General features: G+C 39.6%; 1 protein-coding gene across 3 annotated transcripts in view; it reads left to right on the plus strand.

Moving 5' to 3' along the window:
* The window catches only part of lpgat1 (lysophosphatidylglycerol acyltransferase 1), a 45,843-nt gene that overhangs the window by 13,611 nt on the left and 5,875 nt on the right, over positions 1-26,357 (plus strand). For all 3 annotated transcript variants that reach the window (XM_058378980.1, XM_058378981.1, XM_058378983.1), the window contains exons 3-6: positions 6,000-6,118; positions 13,591-13,686; positions 13,792-14,071; positions 15,148-15,274. In XM_058378980.1, the coding sequence (XP_058234963.1) occupies positions 6,000-6,118; positions 13,591-13,686; positions 13,792-14,071; positions 15,148-15,274 (622 nt within the window). The remainder of the gene's footprint in view (positions 1-5,999; positions 6,119-13,590; positions 13,687-13,791; positions 14,072-15,147; positions 15,275-26,357) is intronic.

Raw genomic sequence — 26,357 nt, forward strand, 5'->3', positions numbered from 1 at the left:
CTGTGTGAGGAAAAAGGATCAAGTGACTTTGTCTTATGTTTCAGAGACGGAAACATGAGGGACATCAGAAAATCTTTAACTACTACTCAAGAAAATACAATGATTTTTTTTCACTACCGAAGCAGAAACGGGAGAAATCACAGTAATCTTTATACTAACATTATAAACGGTACTCACCACTATGGTTTCCTTTGGGCAGCATCGTTACAATGATCTGAAAACTGTTTGGTATTTTCAGTCTAATTTCCAGAGCTGGAATAGAGTTAGACTCGAAGGCTAGTTTAAAGCTGCTATTTACAAAAATGTACAAAAAGACATACGGGACAAGGCTGTCAGACACCGCTCCATTTGCTTCCTTTTTATACATTTGGAACACTGTGATATTATTCCCTCTGTCACAGCTTCAAGTCTGTCAGTCTTCCAGCAGCGAAACAGGAGAAAAAGAGCTTGAGAGAGAAAATCACAAAACGCTGGCATATGTCAAGGGACGTCACACAGGTTATCCTAATTAGCCCAGATAACCAGGGATAGCACAGATCCATGTTTCTGTCCCTTCGCATGTTATTAATGGCTGAATAATAAATATGACCATGAATGAGTATTAATAATCACCGTAGTAATTATTATAACAATCCCAATATAAGTTGAAAAATACATACAAATTGCCTTAGAGCAGGTGATATATCCATATGATGGTCTGCCTTATAGGTCTGCTGTCCTTTTTGGCCATAGCAATACACTAATCAGGCATAACATTATGACCACCTGCGTAATATTGTGTTGGTCCCCCTTTTGCTGCCAAAACAGCCCTGACCCGCCCATGCTTTTGACTCCACTAGATCCCTGAAGGTGTGCTTAAAGGATACTTTTGATAGATACTGACCACTGCAGACCGGGAACACCCCACAAGAGCTGCAGTTTTGGAGATGCTCTGGTCCAGTCATCTACCCATCACAGTTTGGCCCTTGTCGAACTCAAATCCTCAAATCCTTACACTTGCCCATTTTTCCTGCTTCTAACACATCAACTTTGAGGACAAAATGTTCACCTGCTGCCTAATATATCCCACCCACTAACAGGTGCCATGATGAGGAGATAATCAGTGTAATTCACTTCACCTCTCACTGCTCATGTGTATACATATTTACTAAACATGATTCAAAAACTGCAGCCTTTAGCAATACTGGAACATAGCATAACAGTGAAACAATGAGCCCTAACATGATCATTTTTGACAAACTAGGGCTTTTTTTAATACCATTTGTTACACCTGCCAGACAAAAATGTTGCAGCGTCACGACTCAGGTGAATGGCTCTGATATTACACCATCATTTGAGCTCCATACAAGTCAATAATTATCAGATTTCAAATGTCAAGACTCGTCTCCTAGAGAATCGGTCACAGAGGCATGACTGGAAGATACACCGCTTTATGTCCTGCACAGCAGTCATGAGGAATCGCTCTCTGTGTAGAACAAGTACTAAATCCATAAACCTGTGACTGCAAGTTAGACTCTAGATGTTGCATAACATTATGTAATCATAATCATGCTAAATTTATTCATTTATATTTGAACTTATATAATCTTTAGTCATTATCTCAGTTTTTTATTTCCATTTACTCATTTTTTTAAAAAATACTTTTGAATGTAATTATTTTGAGGCAAAGTTCACTTCCTGAACAAAAATCTACAAATAATTTACTCACCCCCTTGTCATCCAAGATGTTCATGTCTTTCTTTCTTCGGTCATAAAGAAATTATGTTTTTTGAGGAAAACATTTCAGGATTTTTCTTCATATAGTGGACTTCAGTGGTGCCCGCGAGTTTGACCTTCCAAAATGCAGTTTAAATGCAGCTTCAAAGAGCTCTAAACCATCCCAGCCGAGGTAGAAGGCTCTTATCTGGCCAAACCATCGGTCATTTTCTTAGAAAAATAAAAAATTGTATACTTTTTAACAACAGAAGCGCGTCTAGTGTCTGTGACGCTAGGTACTACGTAATCACGTCGGAAGGTCACATAGGTGGAACTACACACCTAGGGTTTACAAAGCGAACGTGTAAAGACCAAGAAGTGCAAATAAGTCAAACGCTCTTTACTAACACAAAGGTACAATGAGAATGTCTGGGTGTATTGATATCCAGATGCAGAGCGAGCAACCACAGCTTCAATCGCTCAGGATTTTTTAAAGGAAATTTGTGAGCAGTCACGTTATTTCCAAGTGGATCTTTTTTAGGTTTAAAACGATTTCCACATCCATGGTACACACATGAACAGACCATTTTAAACAAAAAACTGACACAAAGACATATAAGGTTGTGTCATTTCACACACAACAACTTCGGAGCGGTCCTCCTTCTTCACACTAGTAAACAGTGGGTCTGTGGTTCCGCTTACGTCACGCGTGTAGTACGTAGCATGTACATAGCAGACACGCATCCCAGAGCTAGTGCTAGACGTGGTTTTGTGGTTAAAAAGTATACAATTTTTTATTTTTCTAAGAAAATGGCCGATGGTTTGGCTAGATAAGAGTCTTCTACCTGGGCTGGGATTGTTTAGAGCTCTTTGAAGCTGCATTTGTTCAAACTCGTGGGCACCATTGAAGTCCACTATGTGGAGAAAAATCCTGAAATGTTTTCCTCAAAAAACATCATTTCTTATGACTGAACAAAGAAAGACATGAACATCTGGGATGACAAGGGGGTGAGTAAATTGTCTGCAAATTTTTATTCTGAAAATGAACTTTTCTTTTAATCTGGAAAAAAAATCCCATCGTCTTGCTCCATGTTGATTATTTCTAGGTTTCGTAACCTTTATTTTCCTTACAGATAAAATGTGCGTTTCTCACAGTAGAGCTATAGTGCTGTATGGAAATGTCTTATTTGCTAATGTATTTGAATGCGCCATTTTTCAGAATTACAGATGAATATAGTGCTTTTAGACACTGGCTGATTTACAGATGTATTTTGTATAGATGTAATCTTGCAGAGTAGAATTAAGTTGTTGGTAAAATAAACCTTGCTTGTACACATTGAAGAGGGTCAGTCAGGTGGGCCAGCAGATTAGTTTGGTGCTGGTTTTATTTCATACTTTCATTTCTGAGGTTTTCAGAGGCTCTTCAGGTTCTGACATGGTTTGGTTTAGAAAAACAAAAACAAATGCAGTTGTGTGGTTCAATTATTGAAATAGAACCATTATGTGGATTTGTAGATGGAGAGTCTGAATTGAGAAGGTCTGAATTAGATGGAGGTCTGAATTGAGAAGGTCTCCTTTAAGTGGGATAAAACGAACACTACTGTCAGCATGGTTTCAAAGAATTTATACTTAAACCCTTTTGGTTGTATAGATCAACACTCATGGCAAGTGACAAAATAAGCTATGATTTGGGGTTTTGTGTGTGTTGATTGCTGCTCCACCGCTTCCTGTGTCAAGCTGGTTTAAACGGGTACACTGATTAGTGTTGTATTTTTGCACAGTTAGTGCCTTTGCGCCTAAAGTGGGTTTTACAGCCTACTCTCACGCTGCCAGCACAGCCTCAGCTAGAGGTTAATTAATCTTAAGACTATGTTTTACAGCACTAGGCTTAAACATGTAGGGAACATTTCTGCAACATTAAGCCTCTTTAACTTTTATTTTAATATGAAATTTCCAGCTTTTTTTTTATTTTTGCTGCATTATGTGTGTAGTTCTTATTATAACATGTGGTCTTTAAAATGAAACTATTTTCGAAGATTATAGTACATTGACTATAAAAAATATACAGTGGAACCTCAGCATACGAATTTAATTCAGGAGAGTTCTTAAGGTGAAAATTTGTATTGCGAAACGAATTTTCCCATAAGAAGTAATGTAAAGCAGATAATCCGTTCCAGCCGCCCAAAAATATCACCAATACGAAGTGTATGTAAACTGTATGGCTGCTTACAAAGAACTGACCCAAGCCAAGCATTCCATGTCAAAGCTCCTCACAGGAAGTCATGCCACCAAGCTTGGGCTAAAAATAGAACAAGACCACCCACACCACCAATCTGTCGACAAAAAAACACGTGAAAAAATCACCTAGCTTTTGAACGCGTGCCGAAGGCAACATTGGTATCGTGGGTTGACTCTTTTGAAACAACTTTTGCTGACTGGAAAAAAAATGTGTTAAAAAAAAATCCGTAGACTCACTTTGGTTGGCTTTCCACTGACACAAAGGAGTTTTGAACGTCTCTCGGACATACGCGCAACTTAGCCAGCGCTCGGTCTGTTTCATTCGTATGCTGAAAATGTTTTGGATGCCGATGCAAATTTATTGCAAAATTTCAAATTCTTAAGACAAAAATTTGTAAAGGGAGGGAATTCGTCTGCCGAGGTTCTACTGTAAATGCTAACTAACTAGGGTGTACAATATATATCAAGTGAATCTTATCGTATATTAAAGTATGTTGTTCGACAGAACATTCCACTTGTATTACTTGAGCTGTAATAATCAGTTAAACTTCCTAAAAACCCACACAAACCCCCTCAAAATGTTGTGCCCTAGTTATTTCAAATCTCCTACGTGCATTTTTTCCCACCAGTCTGGGTGTAAAGGCTACAGTCAGCAGTATGCCAGAACTGGGCAATTTCTACAAATTTTTATGATCTCATGTGTGGGAGGACTTTGGCTTCCCAGGAAGTTACAACCCTGACCTGGGTGTGGCTCACCTGAATCATCTGCCAAATAAAAGTACACTGGTGCAGATAGCTCAGACATGAGATTACTTTCCTGTGTTGGGTTAGAAACAGATATATTTGCATGCACTCACAACTTACTCTGTTGTTTCAGACAGCATTTCCATAATGACACAATCCAAGCTAAAGAGATCACAGCCGCAGTTGGGAAGTTCACATTTAGTAGAGAACAGGATTCAGAGAGCTACATGAAGCTAGCGAACAGCTGAATAATAAAAAGCCAGTGCTTCAGACATGCCCCTTGAAAGGCTTTTCCATTTTTCTTACACTCTACTGAACAGTATTTGTTTTTATTATATGCCGCTACAACTCTAGGTGGATCTCACCAACTCTGTCATTATTGTACTTTTACATTGCTGGTTGTTTTAGTCAAGTGAAAATAGAAACCTTTGCCACATATTTAGGCTATGCTTATTCTCAATGCATTGAAAACGCATCATGTCATGGCACCTTCGTATCATGTTGTATTATATTGAATCACATTGTATTTAAATTGTATTGTATTGAATTAGAATTGTGTGTATTGTAACAGTAACTAATCATAAAAAGAAGTTAGACAAGGGGCTTTAACAACACAGCCTGTTTGCCTAAACCAGGCACTCCGAGCCACTCCAGACTGTATAAATCAGCGCTGATGGATACGTTCTAATCCACTTAGCCACTTCCCATAGTGAACATGGCAGCCTGATACGCGTCAGTGTAGTTCCATGCTGTCTGACAGGCGAGCATCGATCTCCAGCGTCTGTACACCGTGTGCGCCGTGGATCATATTTCACCATTCTCGTAAATGCTTGAGTCACGAGGGAATGTCACAGATTAGAGCATGCGATTTGTACAGTAGCGTAAAGAAATTGTGCCGAAACCGGTCAGATCTCCGGCATCTTTTGTGATCTCGGTGATGTACGGAAATTTAAAAAATGACGTTTAACAGCATTACATCTCCATATGAAATATTACATGAATCATTGCAATGTTATTAATTATCGCACACTGGTCGTTATATCATTTCAGAAAGACTTTCTGTTTCCTAGTCAGTTTAAATGAAGCATTACCCCTGTAATGTGATTTTTCCCAGATCCTGATCCAGCTGTGGAACCTCATCCTGTTTTATTCATGGATTTAATAATATTCTGCATAGTGAAAGTGAAATCTGACTTACTGTGGAGTTCTACAGTTCTATTTTCATGCAGTTTATCTACATGTATAATTCTTTTAAGATGAATGCGTGTGTCTAAAAATCGAGTATTCATTTATCTAATCTCTCTCTTCCTCTCGTTCATCAGTGACAGAGTGGGGTGACGACGTGAAGCAGATATCCGAAGAAGAAGCCATGGTCATCGTCAACCATCAGGCCACCGGGGACGTCTGCACTTTAATGATGTGCTTGCAGGATAAAGGAACGGTACGTTCCTTTTCACATTCAGCTCTTATCCAACATATAGGGCATCACTTTAGGTTTTAGATTTATTTTATTTCACTTTTTAATCCACATCTAAATATAAACAATGCTGAATAAAGCCTCCTGCTCTGGGCTTCGGCTGAAGGCACACGGAAATGAGAAACAATTTCAGTTTCTGAATTATAATCACCGATATTTCACCTTGTTACTCTTCAGGAAGAATAGAACATCAGCTCGGCAGAAGGAAACTTTTTTATTTTTTTATGTAACAGAGAAGCTGAGCCAAGCACCTAAGCTTAATGTTGGAGAAGTCATTTTTAGTGTTGTTGAAGTAGGTGGTTGAGGCATTCATTATGTTCTCTGGTCGTCCATCTGAGATTCTTGTTAGCTCGATATCTCGGCAACGAGTGGGTGAATGTTTGTAGGATTAGTATGGAATTATCATTTGTAGGCAGCAGATGAAGTGATCAGGATTGTAGATTTGGTCCAAACAGGGTCAAGATTACAATAAGGTCAGATGGCTGAAATAGCTTTTCTTCAATATACTTTTCTCCCTTTTTGAAGTAACAAAAATGAGTAACAAGAAGGACCAGGAAGACTTCCTGATGGGGGGGGCATCCCTGTCGATGTTGGCCTTGCATAAAATCTCTTTATGCATTATATTTTCACACTATGTGCTTGACTCTTGAGTACCTGCAAGTTTCTGGAGCAGTATCGTCTCTAATCAAACACAGTCGTCAGAACATCACTGTGCGGTTGCATGCATTTTTTGAGGTGAGAAAATTCACACAATGTCCTGCATGTGCAAATACACTGATCAGCCATAACATTATGAGCAGTGAGAGGTGAAGTGAATAACACTGATGATCTCCTCATCATGCCATGCTGTTAGTGGGTGGGATATATTAGGCAGCAAATGAACATTTCGTCCTCAAAGTTCATGTGTTTGAAGCAGGAAAAAACAGTCAGGCTGCCCATGCTGACCCCTGTGCACCACCGAAAGCGTCAACAATGGGTACAGGAGCATCAGTACTGGACCACGGAGCAATGGAAGAAGGTGACCTGGTCTGATGAATCACGTTTTCTTGTATGGCCGGGTGCTTGTGCATCACTTACCTGGGGAACACATGGCACCAGGATGCACTGTGTGAAGAAGGCAAGCCAGTGCAGGCAGTGTCATGCTTTGGGCAATGTTCTGCTGGGAATCCTTGGGTCCTGCCATCCATGTGGATGTTCCTTTGACACGTACCACCTACCTAAGCAATGATGCAGACCATGTACACCCTTGTCTTTGTACAGACAAACAGTATTCCCTGATTGTCTGTGGCCTCTTTCAGCAGGATAATGCGCCGTGCCACAAAGCAAAATTGGTTCAGGAATGGTTTGATGAGCACAAGAACGAGTTTGAGGTGTTGACTTGGCCTCCAAATTCCCCAGATTTTAATCCAATCGAGCATCTGTGGGACGTGCTGGACAAACAAGTCCGATTCATGGAGGACGCACCTCGCAACTTGCAGGACTTAAAGGATCTGCTGCTAACGTTATGGTGCCAGATACCACAGCACACCTTCAGGAATCTAGTAGAGTCCATGCCTCGACGGGTCAGGGCTGTTTTTGAAGCAAAATGGGGACCAACGCAATATTAGGCAGGTGGTCATAATGTTATGCCTGGCCAGTGTATAAGGACAAATATAACAAATTCCTAACTAGTTATTAGTACCCCTTCCTCTTACTAATACAACAATAAAGTTCCATCCTTTATTTCTTTCTATAATTCTATCCTTTTCCCCAGTAGTCCATGAAGGATATCAAAAGATACAGTAACAAATGTGAAACCCTCCTTTCCTCCTATCAGCACAGGAACTGCTGTCACTGGCGATTCGTTTCATTCTCTGGCTTTAGTATATTTACTCAGCCGTGTTGCGAGCGTGTGTGTATTCTGTCGGTGCATTATGTTTGTTTTCCTACTGCCTGTGATCATTTTAGCAAAAACATAGTCTAGTTACTTATCAACTCAATATGTGCTAGAAGGAAGACAACACGTACTCGGTAGGTACCGAGAATCATTTTTATTTCATCACCCATCAGATAAAAACTCATCCCGTGTTATTTAAGGATCATGATGTTTTACGAACAAGTTTTATCGTCTGAGTAATCTTCAGATCGCACTGTTCTCTTTAGTTTTTTTGTAATGTCATGCTGTACTTCATTCAGACACTAATACATGTACGTTCCCAATACATGGTGTTAATGTTTGTGGTTCCTTAAACTCTAATTACAAAATATGGCTCACGGCAAAAGTACAGAGCACAACGTGATACTGTGTCATGTTTAGCCAGTCTAGTGAAAGGACCCATAAACCTGGTGAAGGTGCAGAGCGGGAAAGATAGCAAACTTCCTCTTCTTTGGTGCCATGCCCTATTAAACTAATCAAACTAATGAAATGGTTAAAGATTCTTAGCTCATTTCTTCTTACTGTATTAGCTGGAAGATTAACAGAGCAATTATACAAATATAAATGATCTGAAGTTTGTTAGGTCACTCACTGTTGTTAACTAGTAGCTCTGTATGGTTAACACAAGCTTTCACAAAAAAAACATTGTTGAAGGACTTCATCAAAGAAAGCTTAAAAATGGCAAATAATGGCGCAGCTCCCTAAAGCAAACACACACAGCAGCACACAGAGTCAATCCCAGTTCTAGGCTTTAGACAGCGTGGCTTAGATCCAGCTAGGGCAGATGAAGAGATACTGACCTTAATCACTCTGCCATCAAAGACAGGTCCTGTGCCAGGACTGAGGCCACTAAGATTTAGTAGGACGGAGGTTAGAGAATGCAAATGACTTCCTGGTTATTTTTCTATGGTACATAGTTTTATCAGTGTATTATGCCTCAGTAGAGTTAAAAAAAAAAAAAAAAAAAAAAGCTGTTGTGCTAGTCTCTTTGTTGTGTTTTAATCGCTGATCCTGTGCCTTCAGCATATTTGAACTGTATCATACAAAAGCTGACTTTATCTGAGATTTGACGGATTTGTGCAGCCTCATTTCAGCTTCTTACCTTGTGCTTTAGCAAAGATCTTCCACGCTGCCAGCTAGCTAACAGAGTAATGACGTTCCAGAAGTTATACACTATTTTCTTTTGCATGCGATTGCTCTGAAGTGTCCTCTCCTTCTCTGAAAGTCGAGTATATCAAGTGTCTGCTCAATGAATTTTGTTTTTCATGTTATAAAGTCTCGGGTTCTTACATGTTTGAGTGATGGAATAAAACACACTGTCGATTTATAGTGAAATGCGGAAGGATTAGTGGAGACATCTTATTACATAACCAGCCCAATAGTTTAATGTTGAGTGCAAGAAAATGTAAAGTATTAAATATATTACTATGAATATTTTTTAATAACAATCGTTATCCACCAGGGCCACCGAATCTGGTTTCTGATTAGCTAGCAGGTGTGTGTTATGCTTATGCAAAGATTTCTCGAGCTGGTCAAAAATTCAGTCAATGCTCCCGAAACTACCTAAGGATACTTACAGACCGTGACAACGAGCATAAATAAGGTTTTAGGACTAGCCCGATCTTTTACACTCTGCCACCACAATTAAACTAATTATTTCAATTAGGCAGAAAGGAATGCTTACTGAACTGCAGTGTGTGGAATGTTGTAATTCATCTGGCAGCAAAAACACTCCACTGTCTATCCCAGCACTGACAGGGACTAATCCCTATCACACACAACTAACCACTCTGCTCTGTCTATTTCACTGCTCGATTCCACGTTAGGAAAAAGGTTGAGTTTCATTTTTGTTGAGTGACGATTCGCTCAGTAAATGTTGAGTAACGAACTTTTATGTTAAATATTGAAGTTATTTTTTCAATGAAAATGGTAACTTTCCATTAGGTGGAAGAGAATTCATTATTATTAATTACTTATTCATGAAAACGTTTTCATTAAAAAGGGACCGAGATGTTATCATAGCAACGGCATAACCACAGCATACCTAGTTGTAAGGAAGGTAAACATTAGTTAGACAACAGCATCGAAGTGACCCGATATCAGAACATTTCCAGTATCTTGTATCTTTTTGATTCTTGGACATTGTCTTTATGTATTGACTGATAATTCTATATGCTAAAATATGAATCAGACACATATAGAATAACAGGAATTCATAAACAGGGCTTTGCTTATACGATAAGTTGTAAAAGTCATTATTTTAAACATTAATATTGTTTATTACACCACAGCACTGTTGAGGTCTCAAGACTGGTCAGATGGCATGGATTAATTTTCTATAACACGGTTCTAGCTGTTATTCTGCATGAAAGGGAAGCCACAGGTTTATATTGTTATACTATAATATACACCGATCAGGCATAACATTATGACCACCTGCCTAATATTGTGTTGGCCCTCCTTTTGCTGCCCTGACCTGTCGAACCTGAAGGTGTGTTGTGGTATCTGGTACCAAGATGTTGGCAGCACATGCACTCGGCCATCCACGTGACGTAAAAGAAAATGTGATTCATCAGACCAGGCCACCTTCTTCCATTGCTGCGTGGTCCAGCTCTGATGCTCACGTGGCAATTGTTGGCGCTTTTGGTGGTGCCCAGTGGTCAGCATGGGCACCCTGACTGGTCTGTGGCTATGCAGCCCCATATGTAACAAACTGTGATGCACTGTGTATTCTGACACCTTTCTATCAGAACCAGCATTAACTTCTTCAGCAATTTGAGCAAGCTCGTCTGTTGTATCGGATCACACAGGCCAGCTTTCACTCCCCACTTGCATAGATGAGCCATGGCTGCACATGACCCTGTCGCAAATACAAACACATAGATTCACAGATTCATAGTCAAACAGATAGAAAGACATGCAGCCAGATGTGCATACAGACAGGGATAGACAGACATGAGATGGACAGAAAGACATATAGTCATATACACTGACACACAGGGAGAGGCAGAAAGACAAATATCTAGATACAGAGACAGACAGGAACACATGCAGATGCACAGACAGATAGACAACATACACGATCAGGCATAACATTATGACCATCTGCCTAATATTCTGTTTGTCCCCTTTTTGCCCTGACCCGTCGAGGTATGGACTCCACTAGATCCCTGAAGGTGTACTGTGGTATTTGGCACCAAGATGTTAGCAGCAGATCCATTAGGTCCTGTAAGTTTCGAGGAGGGGTCTCCAAGATACTTACAGGACTTAAAGGATACTTTTGATAGATACTGACCACTGCAGACCGGGAACACCCCACAAGAGCTGCAGTTTTGGAGATGCTCTGATCCAGTCGTCTAGCCATCACAATTTGGCCCTTCATCAAATTCGCTCAAATCCTTACACTTGCCCATTTTTCTTCCAGTGTCAACACCGTCTTCTGCCACATTCAGTCGTTTCTCAGTAACGAATTGTGGGTTTTCTTTTTGGCTTATGAAGTAGCAATATTAAATGTAACTATAAATAGATTAATAACTGTAAATAACTGCTGTGGTATAACAGCAGTAAAACATTTCAACTCCACTTCACCATATTGCATCTCTGTTCTGTTAATTATTTTCCTGTAACAGCACTGCCCATTGTGTATTATTGACCAACTGAAATGTCATTCAGGCCTCAAACGATATAAAGTGGTAGTGCAATAATGCAGTTGTAAATAAAGGCCACACTGTTTCAGGACTAACACGAGTGTTCGAGTGTGAAGCAGTGAGTGAATGTGTAATAGTCTGTGTAATGAGGGCCACTGTGTGTGTTTTGTGTACTTAGAGAGAGATTAAAGGTTATCAGTTACAGTCCATTAAGCATGTGCAGGTGTGAGGGACTTGATTCCGGTTGCTTGTGTAAGGCACATGCCAGTCCTTCCATTTACATATCTGCAAGGAAGTCCGAGGAAAGAGCTCGTAAAACTGCTGCAGGCGAAACCGGTTTGAAAAACAAATCTTTATGTTGATTCTGTGGCAGAGGGATGTAAGCTAAGCACACGTTTCTTTGCCTTTTACAAAATGTAGAGCCTATATTAAAGTTCAGCAGGAAGAATTCTAATATATTATTTATAAGTGATTGAACTGTGTATGTGGCGTTAAGATTTGTGATGGCAGGAGGATTTTGCAGAACATATTACATTCAAATAAGCAGTGACTTCATTGAAAGCCTGTGTTTTAATGTGGGGGAAAAAACGGAACCAACTCGGGCACAGAGACGGAAGTCATCTAAAGCTGAACTCTCACATATAAACCCGGATGTCTTTTATACGGGCCTGCTGCACTGCATTCCTGGGAGGAAATTATTTTGTAGCGAGATTATAGATAAACATTGCTTATGTGTAAATGGCGGAGGATTCAGATGATCTGTGAATATACATTAGAAATAAACAAGATCAGCTTTCACACGATACTGATACTGACTATCAGCTGATGGTGAGAGCCATCTGTTTTTTTTTTTCCTTTAAAATGATGTCAAGTTAAGAAGCCTTTATTTGTCACGTATACTTTACTGCACAGTGAAGTTCTTTCTTTGCATATCCCACCCTTGGGGGTTAGGGTCAGAGCTCAGGGTCAGCCGTGATGCAGCACCCCTGGAGCAGGGTGGGCTGGGGGCCTTGCTCAAGGGCTCAAAGGTGGCAGCTTGGCGGTGCTGGGGCTTGAACCCCGATCAGTGACCCAGAGCCTTAACAACTTGAGCTTCCACCACCCCATTATTAGGCTTTAGGCAGTTTTTTATTTTTTTTATTTTAAGCACTTAAAAAATACATGAAGAGTTTTTAATACATTGTATTCAAAACTGTAGCTTTGTATTTAAGACAATAAAAGTCATTTCCAAATCTGATTCCAGCATCTTCCATTTGTTATAAGATCTGCTTGAATTCCCTCAGCTTGAATGCCCTCCTGGTTACTGAGCCACCATTTTTGCTGGCATCAGCCCAATACTGATCCTGTGTATTTGACTAGTGCCATTTCCACTCTGTAGTCTAATTATAGGTGATATAATGATGATAAATTACACCAGAGTACTCTTATTTTTTTTTCCCCAAACTAGTTGTTCCTTTGTATCTGCATGAAGCAAAGTAGGTGATCCATGATCTGTGTAAAACTCTCTCACTTGTCTTTGAGCAATAGAAACTGGTTTGATTTAGCTTCCAACACACAGGACAAATCCCAAATGGCTTCCCATTCAATACAGCTGTTTACTATGTAAGGTCTAACATATTGGTGCTATAGAACCTATACCCAGTAGATCACCATCTGGGGTTACTTGTAAATTCTTACCCTATTTCTATTCCTTTTGTCTCCACTAGATAGTTCTCTTCTGTTCCCTGGAAGTGGAAAGAATACGCTTTTTTGCACTGCTAGCTAATTTATTTAACACCAAGCTAAGACTAGAATAGTTTTCTTCTTCTTCTTCTTCTTCTTTTTTTTTTAAATAAATGTTTGCCATGTTTCATATTTGTTACTTTCTTTGCTAGGTGGTGCGGAAGATGATGTGGTTAATGGACCATGTGTTTAAATACACCAACTTTGGCCTGGTGTCTCTGATCCATGGAGACTTTTTCATCAGACAGGTGAGCCGACAGTCTGAATCCAGACTACTCACAGAGAGAAATGTAAAAAATCATAGCTGGAGTTAGCTCTTACTCTAACTCGAATTTATATTGTATCACACACAGGGCAAAGCACATAGGGACAAGCAGCTCATTTACCTGAAGAGTCACCTGGACAAGTATTACTACAGTCGAGACAGGAAGTGGATTGTTCTCTTTCCTGAGGGGGGATTCTTGAGAAAAAGGCGAGAGACGAGTCAGTCATTTGCCAAGAAGAATGACTTACCCCACTTAACACACGTGACGCTGCCCCGCCTCGGAGCCACTCAGGTAATCTTGAAGACACTTGGACCACAGCAGGAGAATGGCATGCTGGGAAATGACGCTGGCTCGTTAGCACAGAAAGGTAAGAATGTTCTTGAGGGATGAATATAATGTTAGGGATGAACCAATTTCACCATTTGGATATTTAAGCAACATCGCAAAATTGACCAGCAAGATAACACAAGCACATTAGATTACATTTTTGGCCAAGTCTACATTTAAGCCTATCAGATGTTGAGATAAACGATGCACAAATAAATCTTATATAACTGATTATGCCAACAGTCAGGGCTGAGACTGCTCTTCAGTACATCTGGTGTTGGCTACACTGCATTTTGCTCATTTTTAATACCTGCTGGAGTTATTCTTTACTTGGAGTTGATCCCTGACTATACAAAGCATGAATCTCAGAATGTAATCCTCTTTCATCCTCCTCACTGTAAAATCACTCATAACTGAGGTTAATGCACTTGTTATGTGGGTGGGATAAAGGGGAAACATTTGTTTAAAAAAAATAATAATCCAGGCAGATATCAATTTCAAGTCCAATGACCTTTAGTTACAATATCTAATGTCATTTGTGAAGGATTTGATTGCGGGTTGCCAAGTAAGCAGCATTTTTGGGCGTTTATTTTTTTTTTTATGTTCTCAAATAAACAGCAGTATGCACATCTATAGAAAAGCTGAAACACTTGATCGACTTCATTAAAGGCTAGGCTTTATGAGGTCTATACTCAATTATTAAAAAGCAAGCAAAGTATGTGCCCTAAAAGTGATAATGAACACTTTATTACATATACAAGCATTTCATTCAAATGCAGTTGTGTGTACAAAGCACTGTGTATGTCCTAGAGTGTTACTGTGTTGTACCCTATGGAGTGGACTGGAAGGATGATTGCGGAGTGTAAATAAATTAATAGTAAGCAAATAAATAAACTAAGAAATAAAGGAATGACTGAATTAATGAACTATGTGAAGGAGAGCTAAATAGCAGCTATAATAATCGCATTACTTTGTTTAACTTTTCATTTTGAAATTTTCTTCTGCCATTTAGCTAAAAATAAAAATTCTCAGTTGCATAATCACATTTGTTTGTGCAAATACTTTTTGTTTTTCTAGACCATTTTAAACTGTGTGTGTGTTTGTGTGTGTGTGTAGATAGTAAACCTAGAGGCTTGCAGTGGGTAGTGGATGTGACAATAGCATACCCCGAAGCCAAACCCATGGATATCCAGACGTGGATTTTTGGCTACAGAAGTCCCACTGTCACACACGTACATTACAGGTAAATCCATGACTCCCACACATGCAACTTATTAGTAAAGTACAGTGGAACCTCGGCATACGAATGTCGTCCCTTACGAGTTTTAATGCATAATTTTTCATTAAACTTGCGTCGGCATACGAAGAGGACCCTTGAAATGGAATGCTTGGCTTGGGTCAGTTCTTTGTAAGCAGCCATACAGTTTACATACGCTTCATAATGGTAATATTGGTCATATTTTTGGGTGGCTGGAACGAATTATCTGCATTCACATGATTCCTTATGGGAAAATTCATTTCGCAATACAAATTTTCACCTTAAAAACTCTCCTCCAGAGCTAATTAAATTCATATCCCGAGGTTCCACTGTAAATCTAAATACAACAGTGAATGTCAGTCTCCTTTAACTGATTTAACTGCCAGTCTGATCTGAACACGTGTTCATGCTCATATTGCACGTTACACAGTGTGCATGTGTTCTAGCTGTGTTTTAACACACTGTGCTGAAAGTTAGCAATAGTGGGAAAATGAGCTCTGTGGCTTGATGCTCATGGTGGTGGTGGTGAGGTATATGTGTATGTATTTGTGTATGTGTGTGTGTGTGTTTCCTGAAGGGTTGTTTTGCCTACATTCATTTGTTGTAGCAACAGTACCTGCTTTCTGCATTTATCTGGACTTGACTCAAAGCTATGTGCTGTATTTCCCCTCTGACTGGACACAAAAACTCCAAATCATATCACGATTAACATTTTATTAAAATTGTCACAGTGACGCTAATTAAGCAGAATTAGTTTGCAGATCTGCAAATCTAAATCAGACTCCTTTTAATATCCGAGGTTGTTTTCTCCTACGGGAAGTATATCCTGCTTGGTGCTTATATTTTAGATGTATAATATTCATTAAAACCATGCAAATGGATTCAACAACCACAGACCAGTTAGCAAATCCAACCTGGTTTAGTTCTCATCTGCTTGGAGTGTTTTAGGAGTTTGGTATTTTGCGGTTATGTCCAAAAGCACAGTGGAGAAGATCTGGTGTGCTCATGAAATTCCAACAGAGCTCTATTAAGTGTTAGTGTCTAAGTAATGCACCCTAGAGCATACAAAACTCCCATAATCCACTTTGCGTTACAACTGAATGCACTTTGCGATTTTGACTCGAAAGAGATGTCAGGGTAGTACTGTAGCGCTCTATTGTCTTCACTAGTCATGTGTCGTTCATTTTAAAAGAATCCTCAATATGACTCTGAGAGCGATTCGTTCATTTTGTATTAACCGCGCATGTGCAGCATCCTATAGGTTCTGTACGGGAAACATGATTAGTTCATCTCAAGAATCGTTCGTTCATGACGTGGCAGCCTCGGCTATGCAGTCTGTGACGGATTCAGAAATGAATAGTTCATCTCCCGAGGTGATCTTACAGTCAATAATGCTAATGTAATGTTGTATAATATATATGAATTTTCATGAAATTATCAAAAGACATGTGCAATGAACATTTTCTGAAAAATTGTTCATGTCAGTCTCAACCAAGTTTTGGCCTTGGTTGAATTCTAGTTTTGTTTTATGCTAAATGTGATCGTTTGTGTAAGTAGATGCGTCAAGGTAATTGGCTATTAGCACATAACAGTGTAATAATATATTTTGCTGAACTAAACCAAATGACTCGTAAAAAATTTGTTCATTTTGCTAAACGAGATTCAAAGATCCGAGTCAGTAAAATGATCCGAACTTCCCATCACTAGTCTTCACTATTATTGGTAGTCGCTGCACCAAGTCTTTGCATAAAGTTAAATTGTTCTCAGCTTTGTCACACTGCCGGACACGCCCATGTCTGGTCACCAACAGTCCAGGAAGTCATCACATCTCACTAAAAATGAATGATCTCCGGTCCCTGTGTCTTTGGGAATCACTGTATGTGTGAACATCGGATTAGACTCCCAGAGCTGTGGCATCATGATCTCTAGTAGGATCATTCGCTTTTCTGTTGCATAACATTTAAATTTGTTCTTTAAAACACAGAAGGTTTATCTCTACTCATTTTAGTGGGTCATTTTAACTACATTAACCCACAATTGTAAATATAGTTGCCAGTTTTGTTCACCAAAATGTTCAAGCTTGTTCAGTAACATAAATAAATTATGAAACTGTATTCTTGAGCTAGGATATGTGTGTGTATGTGTGTGTGTTTTTTATATATATATATATATATATATATATAAATATATATATAAATATAAATAAAACTTAGAGGCTTAGATGACATGATGAGGAAGATGTTCCACTCTCTGTTTTTCCTGTTAATCCTTCTCTCCTTCCCCTCCTCCCCCCAATCTTATTTTCATATCCGTGTCGCTGGATAATCTGTACATGGGATTGAGTGCTAATTCTCAACTTCCGTGTCCCGTCTTCTCTCCTCTTCATCATCAGTGTCGTCTTCTCTCGTCCTCTCTTTTGCTTTTTCTCTCTGCGTTCTTGCTGATGCTGCATGTCGCTCTCAGGAGAGCTGTTGTGATTTACCGAGGTGTTTTTTAACTCACCTGGTCATCAGCCTTGACGAAATGAGGTTAAAAACAGAGCAGGATGTGGAAATTAGCACACGGTGGAATAATCCGTGACTGAAACATCCCTGATTACAATAAGATGATTGTTTTATATGTATAATAAGGAATAAAACATTTTATTATTTTGGAAATGAATCAGCTATGGGTTTTTTTTTTTGAACGTTCATGGTTAGTTCCTTTAATCACTTATGTTATTAGAAGAGCTGTAAACAGTCCCTCAACAGCTTCTCTTTAAAATAGCGGGGGAAGTTAGTAAGACCAAAGATGCAGACAATATTCAAATATTATCATTATTTGTACCGTCATAGACAGCGCAAACAACTGCAAAATATTCATGTCCTATCATGTACTCAATAAAACAATTCTATTTCCAGAGTAAATTATTTCATTCAGCAGAGTTACCAGCTGATTGGCGTTCCAGTGCATGGAGAATGCCGGGATTTCTATACAAGCTAAACATAGAAATGATGAGCCATAAACTTTTTTTAATGCTTACTGATGAGCAGGCTGAGCATCCTGCAGCAATCATGCTCTCTCTCTCTCTCTCTCTCTCACTCTCTCTCTCACTCTCTCTCTCCCTCACTCTCTCTCACACACACACACAATACCGTTCTCTCACACACTTATCTTACTTGCCCTCAGCTGACTGCTGCTGCTTTGTCCCCGGTGACCTCATTTTACCCCAGGCCTTTAAGACCTGGCTTTACAGAGTCTCTCTATCCTCTCTCTATCCATCACCTCTTTGTTGTTGTGCTTTTGCTTTTAAGCCTGGATCTGGATAATAACACTGTAACATTGTCGACTTCAATGACCCCCCCCCTTCCCCTCCTAGCGCCTCTCTCATTTTTTTTAACCACCTCTTTTCTCCTTGCATCTCTCTTCTTCTTTATTGCTGTCTCCGTCTCTTCTTTTAGCTGTTTATATTAATCATCGGCTGCTCCGCTCCCTTGATCTTCCGTATTAGTTTAGTGAAAGAGCTTATATACTGTATGTGTGTTGTATATCTCATGCATTGTCTACATTTAGGAGATTTGATTTGTTGTGTTAGGTTCCAAATATGTTTCTACATTAGCACAAGGAACGAAGGAGTCTAATCATACGTTATTAATAGAAGAGACAGAATGAGATCAAAAGTTTGCCGCTTGTTTTCTGAATGGAATATGAATAATAATATGCCCAGCCTTCGGGCACCCGAATATGCTTTTGTAAGTGTCTCCAACCGCATTATTATTTCCACTGTGCAGCTTTCGGATCCTTTCAGTTCTATTCGCAGCTCATTGCCACCTCATACACTTATATACACTGCTTAGGCTTTAACTCCGGCCTGTTATTTTTCCCGATTTAGGGCCATTTGAGCTCAGAGTTTGGTGCAATTAATGAAAGTGGTGCAGTCTAAATCAGTTATTGAAGCTATACATGCTCATGGCTGTCTTATTAAATGACACGATTGGTTCAATGGTTCTGTTTTTGTGTTGCAAGAGAAAAAGATTATTATGGGTGTTGGGATGTAAAAGCTGTATATAGGACTGGAACACAGTAACTATCTCACCTTGTGATACGAGTGCTTGCAGTGACAAAAGGCATGTCTCCTGCTGACCTGCATAACTAAAAATCATCTTTTATGAGATTAGTTCCTTGTGTGCAGGAATTCCTGTATAATGACATGTCATGCATTCAGAAAATGCTGGGGGTTTTTTCCAGCTTGAGTGTTGGTACCACAGGAAAATCAGTTTTAAAATAAGGCAAACGTACGAAACTCATGCCTAGCACTTCTAGCACCGTGTCTTTGAAGGAATTTTTCTATATAAGGGGAAAATTTGTGATTATACAAACAAGCCCAGAATTAGACTTGACTGTGGACTGAAGTATCCCAAACTACAACACTAGCTTTCAATACAGGTTTGTTGTTTCCTTCAATAAACATGATCAGTACAGAGTGCCTTTGAAACTGATCACCTATAAACCTTTTCATTTATCAACTACTTCAAAGAAAGTGCTTAAGACTGGATACCTGGATTTCTTTCAATCTAATGGCTGTATTTTGCTATAAGAAGCTTCTTGAGCATCTGTGTTTTTAGATGTTTGTTTACTCGTTTGAAACCTGCTCGAAACTCTCATTGATCCTTCAGCTTGTGGCCAGAGGCGTGATGAAAATCTTTTTCATATCAGGTTTGGAGACCCAGAGGGTTATATTGTTTACGGTTTATGTAATTTACATTTCTGTTGGTCGGGATTGCTGACTTGACGGATATGCTCACATTTCTTATTACCTTTATAAAGTTAGAACTAGATTTTTCTTTAGCCAGAAAAGATGGAGGATGTAGCAGAGTGTGTTTGTAAATGATGATATAATACAATCTGTTAGAAAGGATATCGCACCTCTGAGAATAACGCCATATCCATACAATTAAGTAAGGCTCCCATATAGCAGCTGGCTGTCAAGCCGTAATGAAATTGAATTAAGAGGAAGAGAGGGACATCTAATTAAGCAGTATGTTTTAGTAAGCAAATATACAGCTAAAGTTGTTTTCATGTCAGAAATTTAGCTCATTGTCCTTTAAAGTCATGCAGAGATGTAAATATTTACACCCTGGTCAAGCTGTGACACCAACACACCTGCCTTGTTCTTATACCTCGGCAGGAACTGGAGAAAACAGGTGATAGATACTGCCCCTATAACCTGAGCCGTGAGTGAGTAACGGTGTCTGAGCGGTGCACACTGCACTCTATACACTCACTGACATGATCATCCTCACAAAATGAGGAAGAAAGGGAGTTGTAATTGTTGCAGCTTTTCATTGGATGATGTGAAATATTAACTGGAGTTCAGTAAACTACAGGGCTTAAAAAAAATCTTACCTCTTTCACGCATTTATGAAATTCCCTCCAAGACATCTTCATGTGATCATGTAATACTGTTGTAGTGTATCATTATAGGGCACTCAAATTAAAACACGGTCAGATATGGTCTTGAGTGACACAATAGAGTGAGTGAACACAGCCATTCGTAGTCAGGAGCCATGGTCGCAAAACTGACTGCTTTCTGGGTAGGAGGGATGGAAAACTCTCCTACTCTCCCCTGGAAATCACAGTCACACCAGCCAATCATGAGTATCTGTGAACTCATGTATGCAGAAGAGGGTGGGTAACACACACAAGATGCATTTGGTTGGCTTCACGCATCTTACGGAAAACATGTCAGCCATCACCCTCTCTAGTTGATAGCTACTATTTGATAAGGAAGAGCTGGCTGGTGGATGGGATTTAGCAGATGACTAAGCTGAAGAGAAAACAGGGGGGAATTCTTGGTTAGCTACTGAATCAAATTCAGTAACTAGCTAACAGCAATATTTTTGACTACACACAAATAAATTCAAAGTTAATTAAGAAAAAAGTTAATGAATGTCAAAGTTTATGCTGTATAGTATTATCTATATACTGTATGTTTGGTGTGATAGAATAAAATTGAGATGGCAAAGAAGAAAAACTGTATATTTACATAGCATTTTTTTTTTTCCTTTTTTTTTTGGAGAGCACCCAAGATTTTGTGCAGAAGATTGTCTCATAGTTCTTAATCCCAATCAATCTGCTGATTAGTCCAGTGAGAAGCCAGACTGTTTATAATGGAGTGAAATATACAGCGAAATTGATTTTTCAGAATATCTGTGAGATAAATAAACCCAGTTTCACTCTTGTGCTATGTTTACTAAGGGGATCTGAAGGATTTCTGAAACATCTGATCTGCAGACCAGGCTTAAACCTAGTACAGTCTGGTACTGACACGGTTTTATGTACTGACTTAATTATGTATGAAATAATAGAGTCTCTGTTTTGTCTCTGTCTATATTTTGGAGTGTATGCAGAGAATTTGAGAAATCCAGTCTAGAGTAACTCTGAGCAGTTAAGGATGAGGTTTTTAGTCACAGCCCGTGAGCAGAGCATTTGAACCCCAAACCTTCTCGTCACCGTTGCTCCTGTATTGCTGTTTTCTGTGGTGTTGTTTTACAGGTTGGGGTTTGTGGGTTTCAGGTAAACAGGTGAGTGGAGGTGAGGGAGTCCGTATCTCTGCGCTCGGGTGACTGGAGCAGGGCCGTATGAATGATTTAATGACACATGGCCATTGGCCATGGTGTGTGATTGGACTCCTTGCTTATTCACTGTTTTCTCAATGATTTATTCATTTAATCACAACAGATTATTTCCTGACTGTTTGTCTGTTGCCTAGTCTTGTTTGTCTGTTGCGACCAATCTACACCTATCAGGCATAACATTATGAGCACTGACAGGTGAAGTGAATAAGACGATTATCTCCTCATCATGGCACCTGTTAGTGGGTGGGATATATTAGACAGCAAGTGAACATTTTGTCCTCAAAGTTAATGTGTTAGAAGCAGGAAAAATGGGCAAGCGTAAGGATTTGAGCGAATTTGACGAAGGGCCAAATTGTGATGGCTAGACGACTGGATCAGAGCATCTCCAAAACTGCAGCTCTTGTGGGGTGTTCCCGGTCTGCAGTGGTCAGTATCTATCAAAAGTATCCTTTAAGTCCTGTAAGTATCTTGGAGACCCCTCCTCGAAACTTACAGGACCTAATGGATCTGCTGCTAACATCTTGGTGCCAAATACCACAGTACACCTTCAGGGATCTAGTGGAGTCCATACCTCGACGGGTCAGGGCAAAAAGGGGACAAACAGAATATTAGGCAGATGGTCATAATGTTATGCCTGATCGTGTATGTTGTCTATCTGTCTGTGCATCTGTATGTGTTCCTGTCTGTCTCTGTATCTAGATATTTGTCTTTCTGCCTCTCCCTGTGTGTCAGTGTATATGACTATATGTCTTTCTGTCCATCTCATGTCTGTCTATCCCTGTCTGTATGCACATCTGGCTGCATGTCTTTCTATCTGTTTGACTATGAATCTGTGAATCTATGTGTTTGTATCTGTCTTATCTGTTAGTATCTGTCAAGCTATTCCAGTCTATACATCTAGTTGTTTTTCTGTCTGTCTTTTTATCTATTCCTGTCTGTCTGTGCATCTATATGTCTTTCTATCTACCTGTCTCTTTCTCTGCTTATCACGGTATCTGTCTGTATGCTCTTTTTCCTGAGTATTTTCCTTAATTATTAAATGTAACCATGTTACATCCTCTTCATTATCTGGTCTAACTCTTCATCTTCAATACCAGTGCAGAAGGTAAAGAGGACAGAACAGAATGTATCTAAGCTCAGGAACAGGTTCACTTGTGGAAGAAGTGCAGAAACAGCCGAGCAGATGGCAGCTGAGCTCAGCAAAGCCAGTTAAAGTGAATAAAGAACACGAGCACAAGTGACCGGTTGGGGAAGCTGTAACAGTGTGTGTAAGTGTGTCAGGGTTATTGTATAAAGTCTATAAGCTCAGTGAGGATACAGCCAGGGTTCAGTGTGACATTCTGGGATAAGTTTAGGATGTGATGATTATATAGCAAAAGGAAGTCTGAAGATGACATGCAGCTATGTAAATGTTGCCATGGTGATCCCGTCGTGAATAAGGACTTATAGCACATTATAGCTCACAAGTTGACACTGACGACTGCAAGAAAGCACAAAGAGCCACTTGTTCAATAAATCAGGACAGATAGTCACCACTGGTCTTTCATAGCATGTTATTGGTTTGTAAGTTAACTAGGTTCCCTTAATATTCTAAACCCCTTTTTTTTCTCCAGCACCAAAGCCTAAATCAAACCGGATTTAAACAAGGTCAGGTTACATGCTCCTGCTGTTGAAGATTTCATGTCACATACACATGCTGGTTTTGCTCCACTGTAACTGAGCTGATGTCTAAAGGCTGCTTATATGCCGCAAAAATACTGTTTCCCGATATTCTGTATTATTTTATTGTTCGCGTATTACAGAGGTGCTTACAGATACCCTGACTACCTTGTGTTTTATTTTAGACAGTAGCTCACTAGGTAGGCAGCATCAAAGGGCATAAGGCCAGTCATGCAAAGGACACCAGATATTTTTTCTTTGTATTTAAATGAAGTGTTTGTGTGAGTGTGTGCAGAAGTGTGTGTATGCCAGTGTGTATGTCTCTTCGGGGGACACCAGATGCGATTATTAATCATGTGGAAAGGATACAGAATGATCAGATTGTGAATAAAGTCTATAGTATCCAGGTGAGATTTTCCTCATCTCCAGAAGCGTCTTAGTCAGAAAGCTCCGGAGCATGAATCCGACAGATCCGGAGAGTAAGAGGAGCCACAGAAACAAGTGTGTCAGGATTTGTAACCGCACAAAGCATAGCTGACTATGTACATCTCCAGTGGCAATGTTTTGTGCAGTAATTGCACTATAATGGTGTTCAGAAATGACAGTCATTACAATTCCTCAATATTAAACTGCCCCAGATGTCCAATGAATATCCCTTAGTTTGTTTAATCACATTTTATTGGCGACTAGATGCTATAATGGGAAACAGGATTAATCAGGCAGAATCAGGCCTTCATGTAATCTCTACTACTAACTTCCTTAACAGCCGTAATGATTACATTATAATGCGAGTGTCTGTGTGTATGCAGAGAGCATGTAAGGTCTTCCTCTTAAAACACAACGTCTCTCATTAGATGTTCTGAATGTTGGTGGTGTGTGGGTGACTGTTCAGAGTTCAGTGTATTTGTTGAAGAAGCTGACATCCACATTGTTGACTGTGTGAGGTTAACAGGAGAGATAAAGAAGAAGTGAGAATGACTTTCTTTCCTTTTGCACGGCAGTGCTAAAGCTTTTAGACTTGTAAGCTGGGTGTGAGACCGCTGTGCTCTTCAACATCATAAATATTCAAATATTTATCAGTGCTTACTGTAGCTGACCCTGAGGTTTTCCTTTAGGTACAGTCTAGAATTAATGGCATCGTTCATTAAAGAAATGACCAAAAACTATTAATAAACCATGAAAGGATCAATACTTATGCAAAACCTATGCTATTTGACCAAAAGTATGTGGACCCCTGACAATCATACCGATATGCGGTTCTTCTGCAAACTGTTGCCCCAAAATTGGAAACGCACACAATTGTCTAGAATTTCTGTATGCTGGAGATTTATGATTTTCCTTCATTGGAACTGTGCACAAAGTGAGCTCCATGAAGGCAAGATTGCCAAAGATGGCGTGGAAGAACTGTGGATGGAGTGGAAGAACATTTGAGGGGATGTGGTAGTTTAATGGTTAAATTGGTGCACAACTGATCAGAAGGTTGTGATTGTGAATCCCAGGTCCGCCAAGCTGCCATTGCTGGACCTCTGAGCAAGGCCCTTAACCCTCACTTGCTAAGTTGTATAAAATGAGAGAAATTGTAAGTCACACTGAATAAGGGCGTCTGCAAATGCCATAAATATAAATATATAACTAGGGTGGTCTGAACAGAGCCCTGACCTCAACCCCACTGAACACCTTGGGGATGAACAGGAACACACATCAAATGTCATCAATATCATATGTCATCAATATCAAAAAGCTCTGTGTTACTAAAATGCTAGTTTAGTTTTGCTAGGCTAATGCTACCTCTACCTCTGTATTCTGGGCACAAGTGTGAAACTGTGATGCTGCCTGAGAGCTGTTTTTAGCCCAGAAGGAGACAAAGTGTTGAGGCCACACACACACACACACACACACACACACACACACAATTTGAGAATGAAATGCCTCCTTAAGATAACTGAAGTGTCACTTTCTGATAAAAATCAATAAGTAGCTTAACCTCAGTGTCGTCAACTAAAAACCTTTGGGGTTGGACAGATGTATGCTAGCTAATAAATAACTATTATTGCACATGTTTAACAGTGATCAACAAGAAACTGGCTTGTTGTTATATAAGTTCCTGATCTTTCAGTTGTTCTGTACAAGACAGAATATTATATCCTCTCCATTTTCCTTTGGGTTAAATCTCCTTTGCCATTTTAAGGGCTGTTCCAGTAGTTTATCAGCTGAAGGAGTCGACATCACTGTAGTCTTCGGGAACACGGCTTGCTCAAGACATTGTGATCTGACACAATTTCCTTTTTTAGACCAAATACCACAACACTGTTTAAAGAGAGGGAACGCTGACAAGTTGCAACACTGCATAGCGACATTTGCCTGAGATTTTTGTACACATGAGCATCTACAAGCTTTAGAAAGGGTTCAACAAACATTTGAACTCTGACACAAAATCTAGTCTAGTTGGAAAAAGATATTGCATTTTGTCTTAAACATGACGTCAGCGTAACAGCGTCTTCCGGAGGAAGGTAGATGTTCTGGGTCACGTTTATAGCACTTTTATATCACTCTGCTCAGCAATGACCATATTATCATCCCTGCAGTCACATGTTCCACCACCCGGCATGCTGTGCTGTACCTAAAAGCCATGCTGAATTCGGATACCCTTTTTACCTGGGTACCATGTTCCCTGAGCTGCTGCAGACAGGTTTAGCTAAAAATAGGACAGAACATTGATTGATCAAATAGAGTTGCAGAGAAGTAGCTTCTCTACCCGCTTCTCTACCCACTTCTCTACTTACTACTACTCT

Source organism: Hemibagrus wyckioides, linkage group LG25 (genome assembly GCF_019097595.1).
Source record: "Hemibagrus wyckioides isolate EC202008001 linkage group LG25, SWU_Hwy_1.0, whole genome shotgun sequence".
Lineage (NCBI taxonomy): Eukaryota > Metazoa > Chordata > Actinopteri > Siluriformes > Bagridae > Hemibagrus > Hemibagrus wyckioides.